The sequence below is a fragment of the Notothenia coriiceps genome, unplaced genomic scaffold (assembly GCF_000735185.1).
Source record: "Notothenia coriiceps isolate Sejong01 unplaced genomic scaffold, NC01 NC01_scaffold00020287, whole genome shotgun sequence".
NCBI classification, from domain to species: domain Eukaryota; kingdom Metazoa; phylum Chordata; class Actinopteri; order Perciformes; family Nototheniidae; genus Notothenia; species Notothenia coriiceps.
The window spans coordinates 1-15,781 of NW_011352988.1; the positions used below are offsets into that span (position 1 = coordinate 1).

The 15,781-nt window shown below is 40.2% G+C and overlaps 1 protein-coding gene across 2 annotated transcripts; it reads left to right on the top strand.

Annotated features, from left to right (window-relative positions):
* Positions 1–1,898: 1,898 nt before the first annotated feature.
* Positions 1,899–15,540, top strand: LOC104952633 (collagen, type VI, alpha 2). Of its 2 annotated transcripts, XM_010779482.1 has the most exons (31): positions 1,899–1,989; positions 2,140–2,240; positions 2,352–2,495; positions 3,444–3,809; positions 3,890–3,910; positions 4,290–4,355; positions 4,445–4,543; positions 4,656–4,682; positions 5,087–5,113; positions 5,228–5,272; positions 5,417–5,470; positions 5,562–5,624; positions 5,712–5,774; positions 5,898–5,951; positions 6,071–6,106; positions 6,187–6,249; positions 6,379–6,441; positions 6,543–6,605; positions 7,458–7,520; positions 7,746–7,796; positions 7,879–7,977; positions 8,054–8,116; positions 9,195–9,230; positions 9,313–9,358; positions 9,450–9,602; positions 10,039–10,133; positions 10,873–11,054; positions 11,140–11,318; positions 11,739–11,777; positions 13,347–13,681; positions 14,521–15,540. In XM_010779482.1, exons 1-31 carry the CDS (start codon positions 1,914–1,916, stop codon positions 14,788–14,790), a joined length of 3,042 nt encoding a protein of 1,013 aa, XP_010777784.1. In that variant the 5' UTR covers positions 1,899–1,913; the 3' UTR covers positions 14,791–15,540. The 2 variants fall into 2 exon arrangements, with proteins under 2 accessions (XP_010777784.1, XP_010777785.1); XM_010779483.1 differs by lacking the exons at positions 13,347–13,681; positions 14,521–15,540 and adding an exon at positions 11,951–13,168.
* The last annotated feature ends 241 nt before the right edge of the window (positions 15,541–15,781 follow it).

The window sequence follows — 15,781 nt, forward strand, 5'->3', positions numbered from 1 at the left end:
GCCTGCGACACCATGCTTATTAGAGCAATAGGCGCTTTCACACGGCAGTACTTTTCCCACAGAGGTTCATGAGAACTTAGTTCATCAGAACTCTTTAGTTCTGATGAACTAAGTACAGATCGCGTTCACGCTGGAATAAATTCCTGGGGAAGGATTAGGCAAATTAAGCCGCTGACGTCACTTCTTCTTCTTCTGCTTTGGGTTTACTGGCAGGCCGCAAAGTCCCCGGAGTTGGGGACTGGCTTCAGTAGAAGCTGCTGGGAGTCACAGCAGATTCTACTTAAGCCTTCCGAGTAAATCGCCAGAACGCCGACACCTCCTCATCTCCACCGCTCCCATGTTTTATTTTGTGTTGCCATAAATTAGTCTCTCTGCATTTCTGCGCTGGGCTAATGCTAATGCTAATAATGCTAATGCGAGAATAATAAAATGGTGGCCTCACAACACTTTTTTTGAGTTTTACGGGGCGTGGTTTGAAATCCGCCCAGCCAATCAGAAATATAGCTCTTTTCTCACAAGAGAGCCGCATGAGAGTCCCTGCTCTCTAGCAGGGATGGAAAAGGGGGTAAAAAGGTTCTCATGAACTAATCTGAGTTCCGGCTCTTTTTGGTGTGAACGCGACATTTCGGAACTATATCGGAACTAAAGTGGGAAAAGTACTCAGATGTGAACGCGGCCATTAGGACTCTGTTAGCTTTCATTTATAAAGGTAAGCATATTTTAGTTTGAGAGGTCTAACTGAACAGAATTATGTAGCTTTATTAAAAAAACAATTATTTGAATCACTCAAACTTAAATAAATAAATTACAAACGATTTATTTGGCAAATAATGCTAAAGGTATAAAAGCTAAGCTAACAACATTTAAATGGACTATACAGAATAAAAACAACTTCTGGTCATGAATTTTTGTTATACGATACGTTCAATATAATTGCATTATCCATAGCGAAATAACTCCACAAGTTTGAGATTTTACTGTCTCAAAATATGCTCCACTAAATGGTTAAATGGTCTTTTACCAATAAAGGTAGGCTAGTTATACAAAGATAATAAACGAACAACATTTATAAAATAACTTGAAAAAATATTCAATGTTATTCCATCATACATTTAATGTAAATAGTATATTAGTATGATCTTTCATTATTTCTGACATTTTACAAATAATATATAATGTTCTTATATTAGAAAATCCTGAAGACACCCACAAATGAACCATTTACCTCACTAAACAGATGAGCAAGTATGGTTCATTCCTTAAAAAAGTATTTCAAGAAAATGTATTGGTTTCCAAATGTATTTTGATACCTTCACCATGAAGTGAAGTCTTAACCATTTGGTAAAGGCCCTTAATAAAAGTAAAATATTGGGTGCAGGGAAAGAAAAAGCCTCTGGAGGGTCTTTTGAAATCTGCTGGTAAAAATCCAATATGTATGAAGTACTTTATTCAGTCAGCAGCAGGCTCCTTGGGGCCTAATGCATCATCAGTTTATTTTGTGTCATCACCTAAAATCATATTTTTATACTTTTTTAACTTGAGGATGAGGTGCTATGTTTATATAATGTCATTTGTTCCATGTGTTAGCTTTGGACTGACAGTTTTCATTTGGTGAAAGAGTGAGTCCTTAAAATATATGTGCCTGTATATATTAAGTGGATCTATGATTGAAATGTGGCAGAATGTAAAGGTGTAAGATTTAGGTTTATTTCTGCATGAATAATTCGTAAAAAGGCAAATGTATGTGGAAAAACGTATTCACTTATGTGTCTTTCCATTTCTTCCAATCCCTATTTCTTCTATATTTTCTTGTCTTTTCCACAAGTTCTCTTTTCACTTATTGATTTTGATTGATACATTTGGAAATAAATGTATGTCCTCTTCCTTCACACGTTAGACAGGAGACGAGGAAGATGTTGGGGTTAGAGGTCATCGCGCTCTGTCTTCTTTTTGGAGCCCTGGCGCACGGCCAGCAGTCAGAGTGCAGCAGTAAGTGCCATCAAAGTGAATCTTTGTTTCCTTAAAGCCATAGTAAAACTACTTTATTGACATGCCATGAAACATTTAATCTGGATTTTAAATGCATTGCAATTTTCCACAGAGGCTTTACACATGTTTTTTCTTGCGTGTTCCCTCCAGAGAAGAATGAATGTCCCATCGAAGTGTACTTCGCCATAGACACATCTGAGACCATCGCCCTGCAGGAGCCGCCCCCTGGCGCGCTGGTCGAAAAAATCAAGGTTCCTCGTTTGCTGCAAATTCACCACTTAAACCTCAACACAAAATATTTCCATTTCATAGTGTCATCATCATTGCCATGTTGTATAATTTGGTGTTTCTTTCTATTTTAGCAATTCACTGAGGAGTTTGCACTGCGTCTGAAAGATGCTGAACTCAAAGGTGTTGTGCAAGTCAACTGGAACATGGGTGGACTGCACTTCTCCCAGAAACAGGAAGTGTTCAGTAGAATGGCATCCATTAAAGATTTCATCACTGTGAGTAACACATACTCAAACACACCAACACACACACACACCAAATTCCGTATATTCAGCCTTCAAATTATGTAAATACTGGTTAAAGCTGAACTACGCGACATCACAAGTATTGTATTGTACGTGATCACATACTGTTTGTCTTAAAATGTATTGAAATTAGATTTGTATTTTGTCTGATATTTTGGCATATACGCAGATTTTTTTGTCAAAATAAAAGTAAATCGCCACTGCCAAGGACACACAGGCTGGAAATGGGTAAACAACTAGCCTGGATGTCATCAAAATCTGCCTACCTACTTTAAAGGGGACCTATTATGCAAAATGCACTTTTGTACGTCTTTTATACATGAATATGTGTCCCCGGTGTGCCAGGGATCTCACCAAGTGTCAGAAAACACAACCCTCTCTCTTTTCCTCCATACCCAAATCTCTAAAAACGGGGCTGCAACGGATCTGATACAGATTTGAAAGTTCTCTGATGTCAGGAACGAGGAGCTCCGCCTATATGGGCAACTCTCCACCTATCAGGGGAATGAGAGGTTGCATGGTAACAGCATGGTAACATAAAGCTCGTGCCTCACCCCCCTCCTTTGCAGGGGGGCGTGGTCAGCTGTAGCTCATTTGCCACAGAATCAGCCCTTGTGAAGACAGGGCTGGAATAGAGCAAATAGAGTGAAATGAGGCATGGCTAAAATGCATGATCTGTTTGGTATTTTGAAAAAAAACTTCACAGACATGTTTTATATAGGTATGGCCCTACAATATATTATTCAAATATAGCATGATAGGTCCACTTTAAAGCTAACCAAATAACAAGCTAAATATTGTTGTTTAATACAAACAAAGACCAAACTGTTAAGATAACAATTAGCAGTTGTATGTGCTGATTATGTGATAAACACTTTTGGGCCCCAGTGATAACAAGTCACTTGTTTTTTTGTGCAGGGCGTCAGAGGAATCAAATACCTGGGTAAGGGCACCCACACCGACTGCGCCATCACCAACATGACGCAGGAAATACTGCGCACGGCGGCCTCTTCCCCAAAAGCCCTCCGATTTGCTGTGATCATCACCGACGGCCACGTGACTGGAAGCCCGTGTGGGGGCATCAAAGTGGCGTCAGAGAGGGCTCGCGACGTGGGCATCCGCATGTTCGTCGTGGCGGCATCGAAGAACGTGGATGAGACGGGGCTGAAGGAGATCGCCAATTCTCCCGCTGACGTCTACAGGAGGGACTTCGAGGTTGTGGATATTATCGATGGCAGAGTTGCCATACAAACAACCTCCATTGACCGGATCATCCAAACCATGGTAAAACACAAACACACAGACACACATGAAACATCAGCAACGATTGTTCTGCTCACACTTTGCTCCTTTTGTCTTCACAGGAACATCTGGCGTTTGTCGATGTAAGGATGAAAACAACAATGATCATAAAGATGTATTTCTTTGTGGCCCCATTGTTTACAGGTTTACCGTTTCCCCCTTTTCGTTATAGTGGAGATACTACAGCAAGTTTTTGAAATATTGTGTTTACATGTATGATATTTAGATTTACATATTGACATGGAAACAACCCTAGCGGCCTCGCCAAAACGTTCACATATATTTAAATTGCAGTTTATTATAAATATTTGTCCGTCCTTTATTTAATACTCCTTTTCACCTAATTATTATATAACCCACTCGTACCCCCTCCCTCCTAAACAAGCTGAGTTATTTTAAACTAAAACATATTCATTGAATTTCATCATGAAGATTTATATTTGCTTGTTCTTTTTCACTCAGTGTTACAAAGTGTCCTGTCTAGAGACCCCAGGGCCTGATGGTCCACAAGGCCACAGAGGACAGAAAGTGAGCTCTACACACACTGACACACTTTGCAGAATTTTCACACCAGTCACTTTCAACCTCACACACATATCTTCTCCTTTTGACTGCAGGGAGCTAAAGGGGACAACGGAGACCCAGGTCCTAAAGGATTGGGCGGTCGCCAAGGAGACCCTGGTATCGAGGGTCCCATCGGTCAGCCCGGTACCAAGGTAGGTCACAGAACATCCACCTGCCTCTCTTCACAATTCACTGAAGTATTTCAGAGTTTCTTTGTGTTTATATTATAACAACAAATGTTCTTCTTTTTGTTCCTGTCTGTAGGGAGATCACGGTCATATAGGCGAGAAGGTGAGGCATCATCAGCGCACAATTTAAGTGTTTGATAACTGACCTGGTTCATGGACTTTTGGTCGTTTTTTTAACATTTCTTTTGTTTGTTTCGCATCTCTTTTAGTACATTTCTGTCCGTTTTTGGTCATTTTGAGTCTCTTTGTAGACATTTTGCATCTCACTGTGGACATTTTGAGTCTCTTTGTAGACATTTTGCATCTCACTGTGGACATTTTGAGTCTCTTTGTAGACATTTTGCGTCTCCTTGTGGTAACTTTCTGTCTTATTTGAGTTTTTGCCTTTCTTTGTAGTCATACTTTTTTAAAATTATAATCTAGATGAATTATATCATATTCTGTTACTGAATAAACCCATTAATTAATTGTGTGTAAAATAACTGCTGATCTTCTGTCTGCCAACAGGGAGAGATCGGAACTCAGGGGAAAAAGGTAGGAACTTGTTCTCTATTTATATTTTATTGCCAAAATAAATCCCTTATTATTGTACATTCTGTTAAAGATATTGATATTTCCCATCTAATCGCCTTTTTTCTTTGTTTTCAGGGCGTTGGTGGCATCGCAGGGCGCAACGGGACAGATGGACAGAAGGTATGTGCTGTACAAGGATTAAATTGGCCAGGTTTAGTACATTGCCTCCAAATGCCTCCTAGAAACATTAACAACTAACTTATCCTATTCTGAAATGTTTTAAATAGTCGACATCTGATTTTTACCTTTTGTCTTCTTCCTCAGGGTAAAATCGGACGAATTGGCTCTCCTGGCTGCAAAGGAGACCCAGGCAACATAGTATGACTTTGTTAAACCTGATTCAAAATGATCAGTACATCCAGATTGCGTTGTGTGATGAAGTACTTATGGTGTGTTTGATGCTTTACAGGGTCCTGATGGTCACCCAGGAGACGTTGGTGAGCGTGGTTTAGGTGGAACTGACGGAGAAAAGGTGCGTTTGTTCACCTAAAACAAATTCCATTAGACCTGTGTTTGATCTCTGCCTGACCGTCTTTGTGTGTGTGTGTCTTGTCTTCAGGGGGATGGCGGTCGCCCTGGAAGAGCTGGTCCTTCTGGCCCCTCCGGAGATGGTGGACCTAAGGTAAACAAAAACACGGGGTAGTCAGTTATCTAATCAGGTCTTTCATTTCATCACTAAGGGTCACTTTGTTCTTATTTATATGTTAATATATTAAAATGCTAAACTCTGCTGCTTCTCCCACAGGGAGAGAGAGGAAGTGCTGGAGCGCCTGGCTTCCCTGGACTGAAAGGAAATCCAGTGAGTGTTCTACAGATTTGAGAGAGTCAAAGACATTATTAACATGATGTTGTTTATATATTTCAAACACACACTCATGATGTGCATCCTTTAGCTCACCTTTGTGTTGTTTTTCTCAGGGAACCCCTGGACTTGCTGGACCGAGAGGAGAGGACGTAAGAAATCACACATGTCACACTTCATCGGGCGCCTGTATTGGCTTCCTGTTACTTTTCTAATCGTCTTTATGTTCTAGGGGAGAAGAGGAGACTATGGGCCAAAGGGGACTCAGGGGACAGATGGAGGAAAGGGAGACAAGGTACGAGTTTAAGCACAACATCGAAAAAAGTGTGAATCTGTGATGTATTAATAATTATTATGATTATTTGTTCCGTCACAATACATTGTTCCACCACCAGGGGGCTTAACGCTGATGTTTCTGTTTCAGGGTGAAATGGGGCCGGAGGGTTTGAGAGGGCTTGCAGGTGAATCAGGAAACAAAGGAACAACGGTGAGATGATCTATATCATATTTTTAATCTGCATTCGTTAATATGAAGACCACCACTCTAATATACCCACTATCCCTGAAATCTCTCTCTCATTTCAACAGGGAGACAACGGACTTCCAGGCCCCAGGGGACCACCAGGGTCATCAGGCGAAGCCGGGAGAAATGTAGGTTTATATGTCTGCTCTGACTTTGATGTAATTCCTTACTATTGTTAAATGCAAATGTCCACACTAATGGTTTGATTGATAAGAAGCCACAAGCACCTCTCTAGATGATGTTGTACCATTTCCTTTTTTTTTTTTTTACAGTAAACAACATTTCCTTTTATCTAAATCAAATACAGTTAAAACAAAAATCCTTCCCTTATATTTACATAAATGTCTTTACAGTATGTATGTATATTTTACATAAAATAAAAAGTCACATATTTGGGGCTGTATCTCTGTACATTGCATTTTTTTCAATTATACATAATACTGTGAACCTTTGCACCTTTCTTAAGATTTAAAGATTCAAAGGCATTATTTTGACATGCACAATAGCTACAGCATCGTTTTTGACTGGAAAACCAATCTTAAGTCCCAGGCTCTTCCAACAATGCAACAAACAGTACTGAAAAATAGAGAAATAAAACTAGTGCAAACAAATAGTAAAACAGACATAAAGTAAAATGCAGGGATAAAAAAAAATATATATTATATAGCATAACATAAAATGGAATAGAACATTATATACTGAAAGATTAAGCAGAATAAATACAGTATATTGTGATAATATATGAATATGTGGAATAAACACTAACATTATGTAAGTGAACACTTTTGAAATGGTACAGCTCTTTCATTTGATTGTATGTTTTGACATTTATGTTTTAGCTTTCTTTCATTCTATGTATGTGTCTTGCTTTTTTCTTCTAACGTTTTTTAGGTTTAGCATCAAAGTAATTTTTTGTCGTGCTTTGATTCAGATTAGGGTTCATGTTACAAAACACTACATTAACACTGTTTGTATTTTAGGGTACCAGAGGTGACCCTGGTGATGCTGGACCAAGGGGAGAATCTGGACTGCTTGGGCCAAAGGTCTGTCTCTGTCTCTGTCTCTGTCTCTGTGTGTGTGTGTGTGTGTGTGTGTGTGTGTGTGTGTGTGTGTGTGTGTGTGTGTGTGTGTGTGTGTGTGTGTGTGTGTGTGTGTGTGTGTGTGTGTGTGTGTGTGTGTGTGTGTGTGTGTGTGTGTGTGTGCATCTTCCTCGGACGGTTTCAGGTCTCTTTGCAGTTTGTCTTGATTGTTTCATTGTCTCTATTCAGGGAGATCTAGGAAGACCCGGCTTCAGCTACCCCGGGCCGAGAGGATCATCGGTAACGTACACATGCGTCTTTTCAGCTTTACTACTCGAAGTGGCACACGTGGCTGACAAATCTCTCCTCCACTGGGTTTCAGGGTGAGAGAGGAGAGAAGGGCAACAATGGACCTCGTGGCGGCAGAGGAGACTGCGGGCAAAAGGGTGATCCAGGAAATAAAGGAACTTTTGGAGGAGCAGTGAGTTCATTACTTGTTATTGGGTGCATTCTGTTGCTGTGCAGCTACAAAACGCTAATGTGTCTGCTTACAACAGGGTGATCCAGGATCTCAAGGCGAACCCGGCCTAAGAGGGACAAGAGGAGAGCTTGGGCGTGATGTAAGTATATAAAAAGCACACTGTCAGTAAAGTGAGACGGATACAGCTGCATACACGATCACTGATATAGAGAGTGGCATCCAGCTAGTGCCAAACTCAGCTAATGTCTTCATGTGGTATAGACTATATTAGGGAGATATGCCAAAAAAGTGTTGAATATCGCAAAGAAGATAACACTTTGAGTCAATAAATAGATATTCAAGTGAATATGCTTTCATTATGCTTCTAAAATAAGACAAAATGCGTGTTCGATTGAAATAAGAACATTGTTTAATTGAAGATTGATGTTAAAAACAAATTTGATTTGCAGTTCTCCACTATAACTCACTTTCAACAAACACAAATGGTTGACATTGACTAGAATTGGAATCATAGGCAGAATAATGAATCCTTTATTCACCCCACAGCAAATACATTTACACTTTCATTTTTACAATAAAGGGGACATTGCAGATAAAAAGGCAAAATAAAACGAGTAGACTGAAATACAAATCTAACACAAAGACAGCAAAAAGAATAGCAAACGAAAGTATAGGAACAAATAAAAGTAGTCAGTAATAACATTACTAAATTGTAAAAAAATATATATATTTCACTATTATTTCACAGTCTTGTTACAGTCTTCAGCAAGTACAAAAAAGTATATATTGTGCATTCCTTTTATTCATTTGTTTACTTGATAGTGATTATTAGAAATAAACAGACGTGCAATCACCGCTAAATGCACTTTAACACAGGGGTATCTCCTCCTGCACTTTATATATCGTAGCTGCTACATTGTTCTGCCATGTGGTAAATGCTTGTATGCTGCTCATGCTTTTTCAGCATATCATATATTTATTTTTGCCATGTATATAACCGTCATGTTCATCAATGTTGTATATGACGGGACTACGGATGGAAATTAGCTCAAAGCTAAAAACCGGTTCATTTACATTTGAAAGCATTATTTTGTTTAAAATGTTCATCAATGTCCCGGTTCAAATAAACGATTAAATTAAATGAAAATGATCTTGTAGAAATCCCAAACCAAAGCTAAGAGGCAGGATGTGATTTTGTGCCTTCTCTTCCTCTGCAGGGAAACCCTGGTCCTGAGGGAGACCCCGGCCTCACTGTAAGAACATTTCATCTAAGCGCTCTTTTATCACAGCCACATTAAAATAATGGATTTAATGATTTAATTGTTCTTCCTGCAGGAATGTGATGTTATGAACTACATCAGGGAAACGTGTGGATGCTGTGGTGAGTTTTATTATCGCCCTTGTGTTTCCGTTTGTTATCTGAATATGCTCTGGCAGATTCTCACAGTTTGTGTTTTTTTTGTCGTCTGCAGACTGTGAGAAAATCTGCGGACCCCTGGACATCGTGTTTGTGATTGACAGCTCAGAGTCAGTGGGTCTGACCAACTTCACCCTGGAGAAGAACTTTGTTATCAACACCATCAACAGACTGGGGTCCATGGCCAAAGACCCTAAATCAGAAACAGGTTTGAACATGCATTTGTTCAAGTTACAAAAAATATGTTTAACAGAATTCCATTTGAACGTATCACGGTTAAAGTTATATTTTCCCTTTTTCCAATATTTCCATACACTCAATTTGACTAAATAGACCTTGAACACATCCGATTGTAACTTAATGGAACTTCTTTTAGCTTTTAGCTCTTGGCTCTGTCAGCAAAAAAAACATTTATTTTATAAGATTCAATAACAAACCTTTAAGGCCCAATTCCCCATTCAAAAATGCAAAATGGAGTTGATACAGTTAAAAAAAGGGTCTAGTCAAGCAACATAAATAATGAAAAAAGTGTCCGCGCGTTTTTTTGCCTCATTAATTGAAGTGATTTTATGATTGAAGCATGTCTGTACAATGTCATAAAAATGTACAAGATGGATGCTGACTTTGCTTGCTTGTGTCCCCAGGCACACGCGTGGGCGTTGTTCAGTACAGTCACAGTGGAACATTCCAGGCCATCAAGCTCGACGACCCCAAGATCAATTCACTGTCTGCTTTCAAGGTCTCAAAACACAAACACATGTTCAAACTGCTTTGAAGTGTATTTTTAGGGTGTTTACAGACTGTTGTTTTGTCTTCTTTTGTCCAGATGTTTCTTAATTAATCAGGGCTGATGTGCTGTCTGAAATAAGGCACATGACAACAGGGTTACATATGTGCACATATCCTGCACTTCAGTTCTGACATTAACCAAGTACCTGTATAGGCAATGACTTGTAGAACCATGTTAAAGACCAAAGCTGGCCTTTTTCTTTGTTTTCTCCCATTAAAAGACTACTATTAATATTTATCGTCCTTTACACTGTATTTTGGGTAAAAAATGCAGAGTAGGGCGTGTCACACTGGGCCATAGCTAACTATGAAGCTAGATTTATGCTAAAGGTTATATGCTAACCATGCTACCTCACCATTTGTGGATGATGGAAAATACAAGAAACTTAGCCTTCTGCTGAACCTGACATCTTAACCAATGAAAAGTTACCCTACCCAGCTAAGAGATTGTTCCCACTACTCCAGAGGTCTATTTATTGTTAGGCATTGATTCCAAGGTAGCTACTATTTTGTTGTCTGAGTTTAAGTTTTATGAACACAGTAAGTGCAAACAACTGCCTAGTAATTTAACTTAAGTGCAGTTTACAGCTATGACAATGAGTTTTTGAATCAGGATCTTCCTCTGTGTCCACTCTCTCTCATAACATGAACCTACAGACCTCTCACAGTCTGACTTGTCCACCATTCAGGACGCAGTGAAGCGTTTGGAGTGGATCGCTGGAGGAACATGGACTCCATCCGCCCTGAAGTACGCCTACGACAACCTGATCAGGGACAGCCGCAGAGCCAAAGCCAACGTCACCGTGGTTGTCATCACAGACGGACGCTTCGACCCCAGAGATGACGACTCGCTGCTCACCTACCTCTGCAGGTGCCTGGCCGTTAGGCTGCATATCCAGATTTAGAACTGTTTGGAAGAACAAAGCTTTATCTCATTGCTTGTAATGTGCGTGCAGCGATCCCAGCGTTGATGTGAGTGCCATCGGTATCGGAGACATGTTTGACCAGATAGAGGAGAATGAGAGTCTGAAGAGCATCGCCTGCCAGAAGGACGGCAGGGTGATGGGCATGAGGCGCTTTGCAGACCTGGTGGCCGAGGAGTTCATCGACAAGATAGAACATGTGATCTGCCCAGGTACGATCTATACTGAAGCACAAATTATATATATATATATATATATATTTCTATACACACCACTTCATTAACATTACTTGTATTACTTGCTGCTGATCTGTAGTGAGACTGCACAAAACTGTGCAATATATACTTCCACTTTTAATACAGCTCACCTGGCTGCTATCACGCTACTTTATACATGCTACACTTATTTTTCTTAAATACTGTCTCTGATACTGGATTTCAATATTGTAAATTGTAATTTGTGTAATTTCAATTTGTATCTTTAATATTTTATGCTTCTTATTAATATTAAGCTATTTATGGCTATTTACTTTTGCTGTAACAATGTACATTTCCTTATTCTGATTACATAGAGTATGTCCATCTGTTTATTGTGACCTTTTTGTGTGACATCTGTCGTTATCTTTGCTTTAGATCCCATCACCAAATGCCCAGACCTCCCTTGTAAATCAGGTAATATATTGAAATATTCTGTATTACGTGATATCTCCGCTTCCAGCGTTTAGGCCTGGGTAACCAGCATTCTTAAGGCAACTCAGTATAGCTCCGCCCCTCTCTGTTGGCTGTGTTAATGCGTCGTGTGTGTGGGACCCCGCCCACAATGAGATATCGCCCGCTTGTTTCAGGAGGGGGCGTAACTGAGGGGCAAGCCCCTCCCCCATGGAAACCTCTGGCAGAGGAAGGCAGCCCCTCATTGGTCCCCACCTCTTTGGAGGGTGTGACCAACCTGCTGAACGGCCTGAGCGAGCAGCAGTATGGGGTTGGCGTGGCAACCATGGCGTACACAGCCCAGAGAGCCAAACTCACCCAGGGAGCGGACAGGCAGCAGTGGACCCAGCTGTTCATCGACTCCTTCAAATATGTCTACGGAGACATTATGGGAGACCCAGAAAGAGCCTTAGGACTCTGCTAATGCTAATATGCTATCCATGCTACCTCGCCAATCTGGACGCCAACAACTAATAAGCTTACTGCTAGACATAGAATAGATTTTTATTAAACTGTGGGCATTTTTTATGAACTCAATGTGTGCAATGTTCACCTGGGCTGATGCAAAATGATTGCATGATATGAAACTGGCCTAGTACTAACATATCAAAGCAGCATTGTGTAAAGTTATACAGTATGATGATGGGTCGAAATTAAAAATGTGATGCTCCATCTTCTCATAGAACATTTCTAACTAAATATAATGAGCCTTCTCACAGAAATGTAAGACTGTTAGAAATATGATACATATCATTTCCTAAACCTTAGTGGAGGAACGTTCTCCATTCCCATTGAAAGCCAATGTCGTCCTTTTGTTGGAGGCAGATTGGTCTGCAGAGCCATTCATGTTGCTCCTGTTTAGTGTACAGAGGCTCTTTGATGAAGCCTCATTTCCACTGTGAATCACGAGCCCGCTGGATCACTACAATTACTTTTTTTCGCTGTTTTGCACATATCCATGGTTACGGCCTTAATTTTTTTGTGCTCTGGGAATGAGTCAGGTTGGTGAAAAGGCCATGACATTTGGAAAATATCTGGTTTTATATATATATAACAGCATATGAGTCAGACGTAGGTGTATGTTGATGTTAGGGTAATGGACTTGGCACTGAAAATGAAGGAAATATTGTCTGGTATGTCCTTGATTGGTGCATGTTTCTTTTGCATGTGGCTTGGCTTGTAAAGTAGGATGACTAGAGGAAAAGGACCACAGAGCGACGTTAACCAAATGTTGGCTCTGTTACTCAAACTTGCTGATATGAACTGTTTTGTTTTGTACAAGATGTATTCATGTTTTTATAATGCTATCTAAAGAGAATAAAATCATAAAGCAAACTACAAAAGTAATTTCTTTAAAAGGCCAGTACTGATATAAGAAGGTTTAAATGGGTTTAGGCAGGTAGACTTGAAAAACACCATGTTACCATATCATTTGCTGGCTTTGGCCTACGAGCATCTGTGTACCAGCTGTAGCTCTATGAACATCACGTTTTGATTTGGAACTTCATGTGTGTATGTGTGTGTTTGTTGCAGAGCCAGCAGTGGCTAGCTGCGTTCAGAGACCAGTGGATGTGGTGTTCATGCTGGATGGCTCTGAGAGGATGGGATTGGAGGACCACCGCAGGGCCAAAGAGTTCATCGAGAAAGTGGCTAGCAAACTCACCCTGGCTAGCAGCCAGACAGACAACAGGAACGCCCGCTTTGCTCTGCTGCAGTACGGCAGCCCCAAAGAACAGCGGGTGGAGTTCGCGCTAACGCACAATCTCACAGTGATCTATAATGCGCTGTCCACGGTGAACTACATGGACTCCTCTTCTGCTCTGGGCAGTGCTATCATCCATGCTGTCAACAACCTGGTGATTCCACAGGTATGAACACACACAAGCAGATTTCCTCTTTTTTTATTTGATTTCTTGTGTAAGAAGAATACCACTCATTCTGCACCAATTGGCAAACACCAACCAGTGTTGTAAACCTGCATTCTTTCTAATGGCCAGCAGGGGGCAAGGGTGGCAAAAAATAAGTCAAATTGTATAGAAGTCTAGGAGGAAATTACCATACTTTTTGTAAATCATGGTCCCATTTAGAACAAAATAAACATCAATATAGCAGTGTATGCTTTAGGGCAGTGCTCCCTTGTAATTGACACGTTGCTACACCTGCTTGTCCTTGTTTAAAACGTAAAAGTTCAACCCTTTCACACAGTTTTTTCGTTGCATGAAAGCTATTAGCAGCATTTTGGTTTCATGAAAATGTATTTTTCAGACTCCTGGAAGTAACCACCTACAGCCAAGAGTCAGTCAGGCATATAACTCCCAGAAAAAACACTACTTGTCAACTTTACACTTTATTTTTGGTAAATTAATATATATTTAAACACGGAACAGTGTAGCTTCTCCCCATGTTTGTAGTCTTCATAAGCTAATCACATCCTAGCTCTAGCTTTGTCTTGCTATAAAGTCGTAAGAGTAGTACCCATCCTCTATCTCATCTCTCGGCAAGAAAGCCAATAATAACATGTCAAAAACAACACATAAACATGTTATTAGCAGTTTTGGCCTGCTTCTTGTCTTTATGCCAAGCTAAATGTATTTGGCTCCAGCTAGATAACAACACACAGAAATTAGTATGATATGAATCCTCTTGTATAACTCTTGACATGAATGAAAGTGTGTTTCCATTGTAACATTGCATTTTGTTTTTGTAGCAGGGAGACCGCTTGGTCCGTCGTAACGCTGAGCTGGCGTTTGTGTTCATCACCGATGGCATCACAGCCAGCGAGCAGCTGGACGAGGGCGTGTCTGCCATGAGGCGAGCGGAAGGCGTTCCCACGGTTATTGCCATGGGATCAGACACAGACGAAGAGGTGCTGCGGAAGGTGTCGCTAGGGGACATGTCGGCCATCTTCAGGGGAGCTGACTACAGCGTGCTGAACAACCCCTCGTTCTTTGAGCGCTTTATCCGATGGATATGCTAGTGAGCAACTGTAACACTCTGCACCATAGAGTTAGAACCCAGAGAGTGAAGGAAGCTCCTTCAGCTACACGTAAACACACACAGAGTTCAACAAACCTCATTCTCAATACTGGATGTAAGGCACTGTTGTGGGACCAGATTAATTTTGATAAAAAACAAAACTATCCTTGTAGGATCAGCTGATCACACTCACACAAACACATAGGCTTGCAATATCATTTGTAACTCGATTGTCATTCTAAATCTATTGCCAGCACTTCCAAAGACACTCACAAGTATCCGGAGGAGAGGTGTATGATTATTGAATGTGTATGAAACAAATTGTACACTTTATTTTGTTTTTATTTTGTATTGAAGTCTCTCTCTCCCTCTTTCTCTCTCACCCCTTCTCCCTCTCTCTCTCTATCTCTCTCTCTCTCTCACTCTCTCTCCCTCAGTCTTCACAAAGTCAGTATTTACATTAATGGTGCTAAAATAGAAATAAAGGACAAAGCCATCTGATTGGTTCTGAAAGCTTTTTTTTACATCGTGGTAATGATGTAATTACTGTAGTATGTTCATGAAATGAATGCATTGAGACATATCTTCTACATGGGGAAACAGATATCACATAAATACCCCACACTCAGCCACATGAGAATCCCTCACCGGGTACACGCTGTAGTTAATGACACACATATTGAGGGACAAATGGAAAATAACCAAATCTGTAAACATTCATTCCAAATAAAGCCTAATGTGGTGACCCCAACTCTGTGTTCTGTGTTTGCTAAACTAATACATGTGTGATGTGTTCATGTGTTTTTTATCCATGTGCAATTTGTCATTGAATCACTGCAAACACTGCATGAAGGAGGAGGCAATGATTTTAATAAAGTAAATAAGTCACATACTTACATACTACACTTTAATATTTTGGAATGTAATAATGATCTTCTATCCATAATTTTAATTAGACAAATGTTGTCTGTTATTTCAAAAAATGGGTGTAG

Excerpts from the sequence above, each read along its gene's own strand:
- LOC104952633 (XM_010779482.1), top strand. The coding sequence starts at position 1,914 with ATGTTGGGGTTAGAGGTCATCGCGCTCTGTCTTCTTTTTGGAGCCCTG. Across the intron at positions 3,810-3,889 it reads ACCGGATCATCCAAACCATG|GAACATCTGGCGTTTGTCGA; the intron begins GTAAAACACAAA and ends TTGTCTTCACAG. Across the intron at positions 6,606-7,457 it reads CAGGCGAAGCCGGGAGAAAT|GGTACCAGAGGTGACCCTGG; the intron begins GTAGGTTTATAT and ends TTTGTATTTTAG.